This window comes from Rhinatrema bivittatum, chromosome 1, assembly GCF_901001135.1.
Source record: "Rhinatrema bivittatum chromosome 1, aRhiBiv1.1, whole genome shotgun sequence".
NCBI lineage: Eukaryota > Metazoa > Chordata > Amphibia > Gymnophiona > Rhinatrematidae > Rhinatrema > Rhinatrema bivittatum.
In genome coordinates, this window is record NC_042615.1 from 571,403,111 (window position 1) to 571,415,953 (window position 12,843).

Genomic DNA, 12,843 nt, shown 5'->3' on the forward strand with positions numbered 1-12,843 from the left:
AGGCCCTTTGCTGACTCCAACAGAAGAAGCATCTACCTCCAGAAAGAAGGCTTATGGGATTTCGGATGTTTTAGCCAGGAGGCAATTAGAAAAGCAGACTTGAGTTGCTGAAAAGCTATAATCGCCACTTCGAGCCAGTTATGTGTATCCGATCCTGTTTTTTGTTAGGGTGGTATGAGGTGCTGCCAGGGTAGAGTAGTTGGGGATGAACTACTGGTAATAGTTCGTGAAGACAAGGAAACAAAGGGTTCTTAAGCCCACCAGTTGGGGTCAATCCTGAATAGCATACAGTTTGTCTGAGTCTATCTTTAACCCCTGGTCCAAGATCATATATCCTAGAAAGGGTATTTCAGTTTGCTTGAAAGAGCATTTTTCCAGCTTGGCATAAAGCTGATTTTCCCTTAAGCATTGCAGAATGGTTTTAACTTGCTCTCAGTGCTTGGCCAGAAAATGGGAATAGATAAGAATGTCATCCAGGTAAACAAGAACACAGGATTGCAGGAGATCTCTGAAAATTTCATTAACCATATTCTGGAATACTGCAGGGGCATTGCATGGACCAAATGCTATGTCCAGATATTTGTAGTGACCATCCCTGGTATTGAACACAATTTTTCACTCATCTCCTTCTCAGACTCTTATAAGATTATAACTCTTCTGAGATCCAACTTTGTGAAGATGGTGGGCCCCCCCTATAGCCTGTCAAAACAGTTTAGAGATGAGAGGTAATGGATACCTGTTCCTCTTGGTGATTGCATTTAGGCCACGATAGTCGATGCAGAGCCACAGGGACTCATTCTTTTTGTCCAAAAAGAAAAATCCAGCCCCTGCCAGAGATGTAGAAGGTCTGATGAACCATCATTCAAGGTTCTCCCATATATATTTAGACATAGCTTCCATCTTAGGTAAGGAGAGGGGATAGACTTTTCCTTCAGGAAGTATCTTACCCAGACGGAGGTCAATAGGGCAATCGTAGGCCCTGTGAGGAGGAGGAGGTTCCACTTTCTTTTCATTGAATACGTCAGTGTAAGCTGCATAAGCTCGAGGGAGCCCTGGAAATGCTGAAAGCTTGGAAAGAACAATGATCAATGGGGGTAGAATCATTCACAAATACCACTGAAAGAATGTGGGTCACCACCAAGTGATCTCAGCCTGGGACCAGTCAATGTTTGGGTTGTGACTTTGGAGTCAGGGTAACCCAAGAATGATGGAGTTTACTGACTTGGGCAAGACATAGAATGAGATCTGCTCTTGATGCAAGGCTGCAGTCCAGAGGGTTAGAGTTTCGGTAGCTTTCTGTAGCTTCCCAGGCAATGGATTCCTGTATACTGAGGAAATTATGACTGGTGGAATCAGTTGTAAGACTGGAAAATTATATCTCTGCACCAAATCTTCATCAAAGAAGTTCCCGGCTGCCCCAGAATCCAAGAATACCTCGAAGTACAACTCCAACATGCCACTCTTCAGTAGTACTGGTACTAGCATCTGTGTGGAGGAAGATCATGAATGACCTAGGGCTGCCTCCCCAACAAGCCCTAGGCTTGGGAGTTTCCCGACTTCTCTGGGCACTGGGTGGTAGAGGTGTGCATCCGTTTTCCACGTATTTGTAATCCGCAACTTATTTTTTGCTATCTGTTAAATACGTGGGGAGGCGAAACGCATCGCGAATCCCCATGTATTAAACAGATTTCTGTTTAATTCGGCCTAAATAAAAATTTAAACACACCCCCCCACCCTCCTGACCCCCCCCCCCCCAAGACTCACCAAAACTCCCTGGTGATCCAGCGGTGGGGTCCGGGAACTCAATCACACCCTCGGTGCTAGTTTCATCATGGCGCCGATAGCCTTTGTCACAGGGGCTACCGGTGCCATTGGTCAGCTCCTGTCACATGGCCATCGGCGCCATCTTGTGCTCCTACCATGTGACAGGGGCTGACCAATGGCACCGGTAGCCCCTGTGACATAGTATGGGCAAAGGCTATCGGCGCCATTTTGAGTCTTGGCCTGGCGTTGGACGGTAGGTCGCTCCGGGACCCCCGTTGGACCCACAGGGACTTTTGGCCAGCTTGGGGGGGCCTCCTGACCCCCACAAAACTTGCCAAAAGTCCAGCGGGGGTCCGGGAGCGACCTCCTTTCACGCCGGCCACCCGATCCCAATACTCAAAATGGCGCCGATCACCGCCATTTTGAGACTCAAAATCGCCGTCCCGCCAATACTCAAAATGGCGCCGATCGCCTTTGCCCTCACTATGACGGCGATCGGCGCCATTTTGAGTATTGGCGGGACGGCGATTTTGAGTCTCAAAATGGCGGCGATCGCCTTTGCCCTCACTATGACGGCGATCGGCGCCATTTTGAGTATTGGCGGGACGGCGATTTTGAGTCTCAAAATGGCGGTGATCGGCGCCATTTTGAGTATTGAGATCGGGTGGCCGGCATGAAAGGAGGTCGCTCCCGGACCCCCGCTGGACTTTTGGCAAGTTTTGTGGGGGTCAGGAGGCCCCCCCAAGCTGGCCAAAAGTCCCTGTGGGTCCAACGGGGGGTCCCGGAGCGACCTGCCGTCCGACGCCAGGCCAGGACTCAAAATGGCGCCGATAGCCTTTGCCCATACTATGTCACAGGGGCTACCGGTGCCATTGGTCAGCCCCTGTCACATGGTAAGAGCACAAGATGGCGCCGATGGCCATGTGACAGGAGCTGACCAATGGCACCGGTAGCCCCTGTGACAAAGGCTATCGGCGCCATGATGAAACTAGCACCGAGGGTGTGAGTGAGTTTCCGGACCCCACCGCTGGATCACCAGGGAGTTTTGGTAAGTCTTGGGGGGGTCAGGAGGGTGGGGGTGTTGTAGTTAATTTAGTAGTAACGTATTTACAGATCGACAACTTATTGAATTCTCCATACGTCCGCATGAAACAGAATTGACCCCCCACAAATACGGATCGCGTACGCAACGAAAACTTTTTGCCTGCACATCCCTACTGGGTGGCATAGTGGCCTGGTACGGCACAGTAGAGAGACAAGTTCAACCGAATGCATCTGTACCTCTCCTCTTCAGAGATCTTGGCTCTTATAAGATGCATAGACTTCTCACTTGCTAAGTAGGGAATGGGATTCCTTGATGATTATAGTAGCGGTTTCTGGAATCGAGGTGCCAATCGTAGGTTCCAGTGGGACGAGTTCCTCTCCCAGGCTCATTCCTTAAACTTTATGTCTACCTTTAAACAAAGCATAATAAGGTGGCCTAGCCCTGTAGATAGGTCTCTCCCCACCACTCATCTTTAATACAGTCTGCAAGCCCCTGCCAGAAGACAGCCACCAGGCTCTTTTGGTTCCAGTGTAATTCAGACGCCAGTGTCCAGAAGAAGATGGTGTGCTCACCCACTGTCTTGCTTCCTTGCCGGAGACTAAGTAGCTCAGCATCAGCAGGAAGCACTGTGGATCCTTTCCCACTTCGGGCCCTTTAAGAATGGGTCATGTGCATACACCTAAGGTAGTTCGGGCTGCAGCAGTGTCAGTGTCTACATCTACAGTGCCAGTGTGGACGGCCTTAGAGGTAATGGTGCGCCAGCCCTGTAGTAGGCACCACGGTCAGTGAAGCATTACACATACCAAATACTGGAGAAGAAAAAGTGATGATATAAAACACCCTTTGAAACCTTACTAACAAGTTTTAGGACATTGTAGCAAAGATGAAAGTCCTACCATTCTTATTCCCCCTTCACAACTTCTCATTTCATTCAGATAGCTGGGCTGGCTCACTGGAAGCCCACACATCTTAAATGTTAACCAAGTAGAGGCACAAATGGAACTTACCAAATATTTAGCCCCAAAAAATTTAACCAAGAGAATGTGTAGTCCTCAGAAATAAATATTCCGATATAAGCAACAGAGAGATTCTGTAAAATGAAAAGAAAAGGGCAGTTAGTTTAAAAAAATGAATCAGTTTTTAAAATAGAAAGCAAGTAATACGGTTACTGAAAAAAAATTTGAATCCTCATAAATTGAATATGAATGTGCAAACACAAATTTAGATCAGTTTCCTAAGATTCAGGCAGAATTTTAAAAATCATTAAAACATACTTATTTTGCCCAGCAATGCTCTACATGCTGAATAACTGCCCTCCCATCCTTTGGTTCCAGCTACAGATGTTGCAGCACTTTTTGTGTTTCATACATGTGTTTAGTACTTTGCATTCTTTCCTTTGGTGTTAGATGTCTTATTTTATGATGTACTTTGATTTTATGTATGTATACTTGTATCCTGCCCTAAACCTTGGAGGGCACAGGCTACATATTCTTTTAAAATAAGTAAGTGTGTAAATAATGTAAGGTTTCAAACTATTCTCCTGGATTGGGGGATAAGGCTGCCTGGTACTCCCATCTGTGTGAGATTGGCAATGGTCTCTTTTTAGTAGCACACAGAGTCAGCAGGGGCTTGGTAAGCATGACTATTACAATTAATAGAACCAAAATCAGAGCTTTGACTTCAGTCAGGTCTTTTTTTATTGAAAGAAAAAGAATCTCTTCCTCCTGCTTATGTTTTACAGGAATCAACATTCTTAAGGGTCAATATTCAAATGGTTTGTCTGACTTACAAGGTCATTTATGAAACGCAATGGGCCGTTATTGCATGTGTTAGGGCGTTATTGCATGCATTAACACCCTAATTCACGCGATAATTACCGCATTGTGATGTTAACATTTAAATGAAGGAAATGGGGTTAGGGCAGGATAAAAAAAAATGTTTATGCAGGTACCACTGTGGGTAACAATGTTTTACACATTATCACTGGCAGCAGCACCGGAAATAACACCACCTTTTGCAGTGGTACTATGGGGGTGATAGTGGGTGGCGCAGCCACAACCGAGGCGGGCAAAAATGCACCACTGCAATGTAGCCAGCTGCACACTATAGCCCCCTGTCCCTTTTTTTTGTGACTCATCATTCTGCTATAATCAGGGCCGTTGCGTCCCAATAGGCGAACTAGGTGGTCACTTAGGGCGCCAGCCATTAGGGGGTGGCAAAGAGCAGCCATGTGGGGCCGAGAGCAGAGCCCATCCCACTCACAGCCAAGAGGAGTAGAGACTTGGTGGGCCGCAAGCAGCATTCATCCTGCTCGCGGCCAAGAGAAGCAGAGTCTCGGCAGGCCACCAGTGGCACCTCTGTGTGTGTACATGAGTGAGAGGGATCGTATGTGTACGAGAGAGCAATGGTGTTAGTGAGAAAGAGGGAGGGATTCTGTTTAACGGTGCTTGTGTGAATGAGACAAGGAACCTAAGTGTGTGTAAGAGGTCTGGGCCGGAGCTGGGGCCTGGACCAATTGGGGGGGGCAGAAGTAGGCGGGTGCAAGGCTGAGGGTTCGCCTAGGGCACCTAATACTATTGTACCGGCCCTGCTATAATTACAGCGGAATGATGAATCCCAGGGTAATTCTGGGACTTAGCCCAACAAACCACAGGCTTTTAAAATTCCTATGCTCTGACTGTCTCCTAATTAGCTGGCTAAGTAGTTGGTTGGATAAAACTTATCCACATAACTGAGAGGTAATCTAGGTACATGCTGAGCAAGATTTAAGTTAGCTGGATAAGTAATCTGGCTATGTCTGGTCGTGCTGGAGAGCAGTCCTAAAAGTTAGCCAGATAAGTTTATCCCACCAACTAGGACTTTATTTTATGCTCACTGCCCGCGGCAGCCCCGCGGTGCAGTCCTCTCACCTCTCTACACAAGCTTCAGGCTCCAGCTCCTTGTTGCTGCCGGCGGTGGGCCGCCAGTCCCGATCTCGGACTTCCGCCAGCACCTCCAGCCCTGCACCGCTTCCCGGGACCTCCAGCCAGGATGCCTCCATCCGTTGGGCCTCTCTGCAGGGTTCACGGAGAGACGCTGCCGGTGGCACCGTGCCCCTCCCTAGGAGTGTGCGCGCACACCAGTGAAACCTTTAAAGTGCCTGCAGCGGGAACCTGGTTGCGCTTAAATGCTCAGGCCTCGCACTGAAGGCTGCGTTTGCAACAGGTCTCCTTGGTCTCCTGTTCCAGGTTTCCTTGTACTCGTTGCTTCTCCATGAGCCTTGCTTCATGTTCCTGTTTCTCCAAGTTCCTGGTTCCTGTTCTGTATTCGTCTTGTCTGTGTGCTGATTGACTTCCTGGTTCTGACCATTGCTATGCTTGACCTTGCCTGCCTTCTCCATGCCTGACCACTGCTACGCCTGACCTTGCCTGCCTTCTCCAAGCCTGACCACTGCTATGCCTGACCTTGCCTGCCTCCTCCGTGCCTTGACCATTGCTACACCTGACCTCTCCTGCCTTCTCCATGCCTTGACTATTGCTACGTCCGACCATGCCTGCCTTCTCCGTGCCTTCACCATTGCTACGTCTGACCACGCCTGCCTTTTCCGTGCCTTGATCATTGCTACTAACTACTTCACCTCAGACTTTCCTGAGTCCAGAGTTCCTCGTTGCTTACTACACCTTCCAAGTGCTTCCAGCTTCCATTCAAGCTTGACAGTGATGCCTCTGTTCCTATCCTCTAGACACGGACTATTAAGGCTTCGGCCTCCCCTTTGCTCAGGCACCTTCAGTTCCTTCTTGTTCCTTGGTGCTTGAGTTCCTGATCCATATCCTGTCTAGGATAGGACCACGCCATCTGCTGGCTACTGTCTCTGGGCTGAACCATCTACTACCTGTACTTAACCTTGAGGCCCCCCGACACCCGAAGGCTCAACCCGAGGGGAACGCGGGCTGGTATAGGTGAAACTCCGGTGGCCTCCAGCTTCAGCCCACTCCACCTGTGATGGTGGGGACCCGTAGGCCCTTGCCTACGGGTTGCGTCAACTCCACCTCAGCCCAAGGATCCATCTCCTACGCAACACTCTATCTGATCTTTACCTAGCAGAGCATCTAACTGGCAATGCTCCACTGAATACCTCAGAGGAGCATTGCCAGTTACTTCTTATTGCTTTCCCTTAAATAAAATTGCTTATGGTCCCTTTGTCTGTCTGGCTCTCTGGATACGCTTTATCTCCTGACCATTCAACCTAAAACAACCAAATTTTCAGGATATGTATAACAATATAAAAGCTAACAATTTCCCAAAAAAATATATGACTCTAGCAAAACACTGAAAAATATGACTATTTCAGAGCAAGGAAAGATGCCAAACTGGGAGGAGGAAAGGCTGTATCCTCCTTCCAGTTTGGCTTCAGGAGATTAGTGGGAGCTTCTGGTGGGTGGGTGGTGGAGATTGGGAGAGGGTCTCTATTCCAGCTTCATATTTGACAAGCGCCATGAGGGAGAGGGATACTGAAGAGGAACATTTGACCATCCTGCTCAACTTTTCAATGTCACCAGAGGGAGGGACAACCTGGGCAGCCAGATTTAGGATGTGCTTGTAGCGCCTAGATTTGGCCGCCCAAGTTTTTTTATTAATTAATTTCTTTATTTAAACTTTCTTACATTCTGCAACCTCCTACGCATAGTTTGAGAAGAGAGTGCCCATCTGGTGCTTCATAAGGAGATCTAAAATAATTAAGACTTTAGGAAAGGTAGGAGAACTGGGACTTATTTTCTGATAAACTTTTGGGACTTTATTCTAACCACTCCTTATGGGGAGAAAACAATGATAAAAATTGGGATTTTAAAGAAGGATTGAGCTATCTTCTATCTGAGAGATCTGAGAAATCGGGAAAAGAAAGAGATCAAGTGTTAAGAAGCGTGCTTCCAGAGAAATTTGGAGACTTTACTAGAAGAGTGAGGTGACAAGTTTATTAGTCTTCTGCTGTCCTATTATTTATTGACTTTATTTAAATGATGAATTGAAGCTGTAAATATTCTTCTGTCATCTAATCAACTATCAGTAAAAGAAGTTGGAAACCACCTTGCTTCTCAGTGTGCTTTTTGCATATAAAAGGCTGTGATTATTAGGGATGTGAATAGTTTTTTGAAGATTTAAAACAATCGTCAGATATATTTTAAATCGTCAAAAATCATTAGAGCCGCGATACAATAGCAATTCCCCCGATTTATCATCAAAAAATCATAAATCGGGGGAGTGGGGAGGGCGGGAAAACCGGCACACCAAAACAAACCTAAAACCCACCCCAACCCTTTAAAACAAATCCCCCACCCTCCCGAACCCCCCCAAAATGTTTTAAATTACCTGGGGTCCAGTGGGGGGGTCCCGGCGCGAACTCCCACTCTCGGGCCACGGCTGCGTTAATAGAAATCGCGCCGGTGGCCCTTTGCCCTTACCATATGACAGGGCAAAGGTAGCGCTGGCGCCATTTTGGTTCCTGTCACCCGACATCACGAGTGCAGGAGATCGCTCCTGGACCCCCGCTGGACCCCCAGGGACTTTTGGCCATACGACCCGTATAACATAGTGAGGGCAAAGGTTGCGCCGGCGCCATTTTGAATATTGGCAATACAGCCCGCGTGCAGGAGGTCGCTCCCGGACCCCCGCTGGACTTTTGGCAAGTCTTGTGGGGGTCAGCTGGCCAAGCTGACCAAAAGTCCCTGGGGGTCCAGCAGGGGTCCGGGAGCGATCTCCTGCACTCGTGACGTCGGGTGACAGGAACCAAAATGGCGCCGGCGCTACCTTTGCCCTGTCATATGGTAAGGGCAAAGGGCCACCGGCGTCATTTCTATTAACGCAGCCGTGGCCCGAGAGCAGGAGATCGCGCCGGGACCCCCCCCCCCACACTGGACCCCAGGTAATTTAAAACATTTTGGGGGGGGTTGGGAGGGTGGGGGATTTGTTTTAAAGGGTCGGGGTGGGTTTTAGGGTTGTTTTGGTGTGCCGGTTTTCCCGCCCTCCCCTGATTTACGATTTTTTACAATTTTTTAACAAAAAAAACCATGACGATCAGATTTCCCTCCCCCCAGCCAAAATCGATTGTTAAGATGATCGATCACACGATTCACATCCCTAGTGATTATTATTATTAGTGCTGTTTACAGTGAAGAAGAGGGGTTTGTACTGGGGATGAATGCAAAAGGGCATTGGAACTATTTTCCCCACTAATACCCCTACCATCACCATCACCATCACCACCAAGGAGCCCTGGAACTCAGAGTAAAATTTCTATTTATAGAAAAACTGAGAAAACCGCGCAGAAAGGACTCTCTCTCTCTCTCTCTCTCTTTCTTATGGGCCCCTAGGTGCAGGTTAAAGGATGCGTCCCACCCAGGGGCTACACATGCTTCCCTGATTGTGCCATTTCACCAGTCTGCCTGCCAGTAAAAGCACAGAGCCCATTGCTGGCTGCCATATGCTGCCCTCATTTTTCTTCCCTTTTAGGTGCCCTGTGAAAATGTTGTTCCATACCTTACACCGACAGACCATTGGGTAATTATCAAGATGTACATTTTCAGTAACTTTCTAGATTACATGTTTATGATGAGAGCATGAACTCCTAATAGTGTAAAAGGGAAGAAAGGCTTTTGTGTGTTTTGAACTAATGTACAGTTATATAAAATAAGGTAATATTAAAATGTTTCCCTCCTCCTCCTCCTCTGTTTCAAACTTACTGCTTGTGACTGGACAGAGGGGTTGAGCTAATGTCAAAAAACATACCTTGTTTCTCTCTCTCTCTCTCGAGCTGATTCAGTAAAGTCCGCGGGAGAGCGGGCGAATGCCCGCTCGCCTGTGCGCGATTCAGTATTTAAATTAGGTCCGGCTGTAGAAACGGGCAAAAGGAGGTGCTAGGGACACTAGCACGTCCCTAGCACCTCCTTTTTGACAGGAGCGGCGGCTGTCAGCGGGTTTGACAGCCGACGCTCAATTTTGCCGGCGTCGGTTCTCGAGCCCACTGACAGCCACGGGCTCGGAAACCGGATGTCGGCAAAATTAAGCGTCAGGTCTTCGACCCAACAGCCGTCGGCCGACTTAAAAATTTATTTTTTTTTTACTTTTTTACCCTTCGGGACCTCCGACTTAATATCGCCATGATATTAAGTCGGAGGGTGCACAGAAAAGCAGTTTTTACTGCTTTTCTGTGCACTTTCCCGGTGCCTGAAGAAATTAGCGCCTACCTTTGGGTAGGCGCTAATTTCTGAAAGTAAAATGTGCAGCTTGGCTGCACATTTTACTTTCTGTATCGTGCGCGAATACCTAATAGGGCCATCAACATGCATTTGCATGTTGAGTGCGCTATTAGGTTCGGCGGGTTGGACGTGCATTTTCCGCCCCTTACTGAATAAGGGGTAAGGGAAAAAGCGGGTCTAATGGCAGGTTAACCGTGCGCTCCGTCGGAGCACACTGTACTGTATCGGCCCGTCTGTCTGCTACTTTCAGGTTTATCTTCTGGTCTCCCCTGCAACTAAGCTGCAACTTCTAGAGACTAAGCTTTCTTGTTTTGCACTGATGCTTTTCTTTCTCCAGTAAATACTGAAGATTTATGTTTGGAACTTGCTATCAAATGGCATGTGCATTCTTTCTTCTTGACTACTTACTTTGAGCACTAAGGTTAAACCATAGTCTCCAACAGTTTAGAAGGCATATTAGGAAACAGAGTTATTGAACACATGGCTATTTCTTTTGAACTGTACTCTCTTACCTTGATTGCACCAACCACTGTTGTTGTAAGTGCTGAATTATAGTGACAACATAGAACCACAGAATAAACCAAGATGAACCTAAAGCCAATAAACCAGAAGTATATACACCAGATGTAAGTATATTCATTTCTTAATATAATAATAATAATACTAAATAACTGTTCATATAATACAACCAGTACAAAATGATTATATTGAAGCAAGCACTGGGCATGGTATATTTGGATTTCAGTAAAGCTTTTGATACTATGCCATATAGAAAAATTATAAATATGCTGAGCAGGCTGGGTCCTAAGGTGGTAAATTGAGTTTACCACTGGTTGATTCAGTAGGCACTAGAAAGTAGTGGTAAATGGAGTTCGCTCCAAGGAGAGAAATGTTTGGTGAAGGGCATCAGGGATCAGTCCTGAGGTATGTTCTATTCATTAATTATACAAGTGATATTGTAGATGGTTTGGTAGATGGCTTTTGGCAGATGATAAAATGATCTACAATAGAATGGACATGCCAGATGGAGTAAAAAATATAAGTATAATTTAACAAAGGCTGAGTAGTTAAGTTTGTCAAATAAAACTGAATAAAAAAATAACAATGTATTTGGAGTGCAGAAATCCAAGAGAGCAATGCTTGATGGAGAGTAAATTACTGATGTGTACCAATATGAACTGATACCTCTAAAAGCAACAATGTGTACCAGTATGTACCAATCATGAAAGAGATCTTGGGGTGATCATATCGCTTGATAAGCTCAAGGCTGCAAAACAGTGTGACAAGGCTTAGATGACAGCCAGAGGAATGGCAAGATGCATTGGGAAAGATTCCCAATGGAAGAAAGGGTGACGCTAATACCTTTGTACAGGTTATTTGTAAGACATCATCTAGAGTAGGAATGTGCATGTAAATATTTTTTATTCATTTTTCTTTCTTTTTTTTTATGTTTAGTTTTTGTTCATTTTGTTAATTTGAACTCCAACACCAAAAAAAAAAAGGAAAATAAAATAAAAGGAAAAGGTTGGGTTTGACCTCCCCATCATCAAAACAAAATAATTAACATCCACCTCGCCCTTTGCCCCGGCCTTCCCCTGTCCTGCACCCCTTCAGGGCTGGCCATTTGAGCTCCTGGGTGGAGAAAGCTGTGTTGAGGGGGGAATGGGGGCAGGTTCAGATGGGCTGTTTTATTTCAGTGTTGGATGTGGTAGTGTCGGTTGTGGGAGACCAAGCCAGGGTCTCAGGGCTGCATTATGAAATGAAACAAAAAACCTAATGAATTTTATTGGATTTTTCTTTTCATTAAGTTTTTAAATGATAACAAATGAAACAGTGCTTCATTGTGGTGGTGGTGGTGGTTTGTTTTTTTTAAATTTTGTTTGAAAATGAATGCATACCCCTAGTCTGGAAAATTGTGTCCAGGATGCCAAAAGGTTATAAACAGATTAAGCCGTCCAAAGAAGGACTAAAAAAATGGTGCAGAGTCTACACCATAAGCCCTATGAAATGAGACCCTCAAAAAGATAGACATTCAAATGTCTCAAAAGGTATTTATAATGCACAAGAAACATGCATTTTTCAGTGGGAAGGAAGTTTTAGAGCAAGAGGTCATAATGGAAATGTTTCTTCAGAGAAAGTGTGGTAAATAGATGTGAGACAGGACTCACAACTAGGAACCCTGTTCAGTCACTGAAGAACCCCTGGGGAGGATTCTGTGTGCATGAGGCTACTTGGCCCCAGCTTTAAGTCATATTTGTTGTGGAAATTTATGGGGAGTGTGGAAATACTATGCAGAAGCCGTGTATTACTGCCAATGCTCTTATGGAAAATGTGTATCAAAAACAACCACAAGATGGCATCCATTTTGGTTAAATTTCACAATACATTTCTATGGAATAAAATGAGGGTAATTAAATGGAGCCTAAAGAAGCAGATTCTCCTTTAAGAGGGAAGGAATAAAGATCCCATAGAGGTAGTGTTCAACCAGTATAAAAAGGCTGCATGTTATAAAATCGGGCATACATGTGTGCGTGCCGGGTAGCGCGCGCACATGTATGCCCGTGCGTATTTTTTAAAATCTACATTACTTTGCACTTGTCCACATTAAAATTCATTTTCCATTTGCATGCCCAGTCTCCCAGTTTTCTAAGGTTCTTTTGCAATTTCTCACAATCCTCTTGTGATTTAACAACTTTGAATACTTTGGCAGATTTGATCATCTCACTTGTTCCTCTTGGCAGGTCATTTATAAATATATTAAAAAACAGTGGTCCCAGAACAGATCCCTGAGACACTCCACTA

General features: G+C 46.0%; 1 protein-coding gene across 3 annotated transcripts in view; it reads right to left on the bottom strand.

The window, feature by feature from the left end:
• Positions 1 to 12,843, bottom strand: part of SLC35D2 (solute carrier family 35 member D2) — a 188,342-nt gene that overhangs the window by 18,493 nt on the left and 157,006 nt on the right. For 2 of the 3 annotated variants that reach the window (XM_029617737.1, XM_029617729.1), the window contains 2 exons: positions 10,554 to 10,632; positions 3,817 to 3,899 (listed from right to left, as the gene is read on the bottom strand). In XM_029617737.1, the coding sequence (XP_029473597.1) occupies positions 3,817 to 3,899; positions 10,554 to 10,632 (162 nt within the window). The remainder of the gene's footprint in view (positions 1 to 3,816; positions 3,900 to 10,553; positions 10,633 to 12,843) is intronic. The other variant, XM_029617744.1, reaches the window with a different exon arrangement.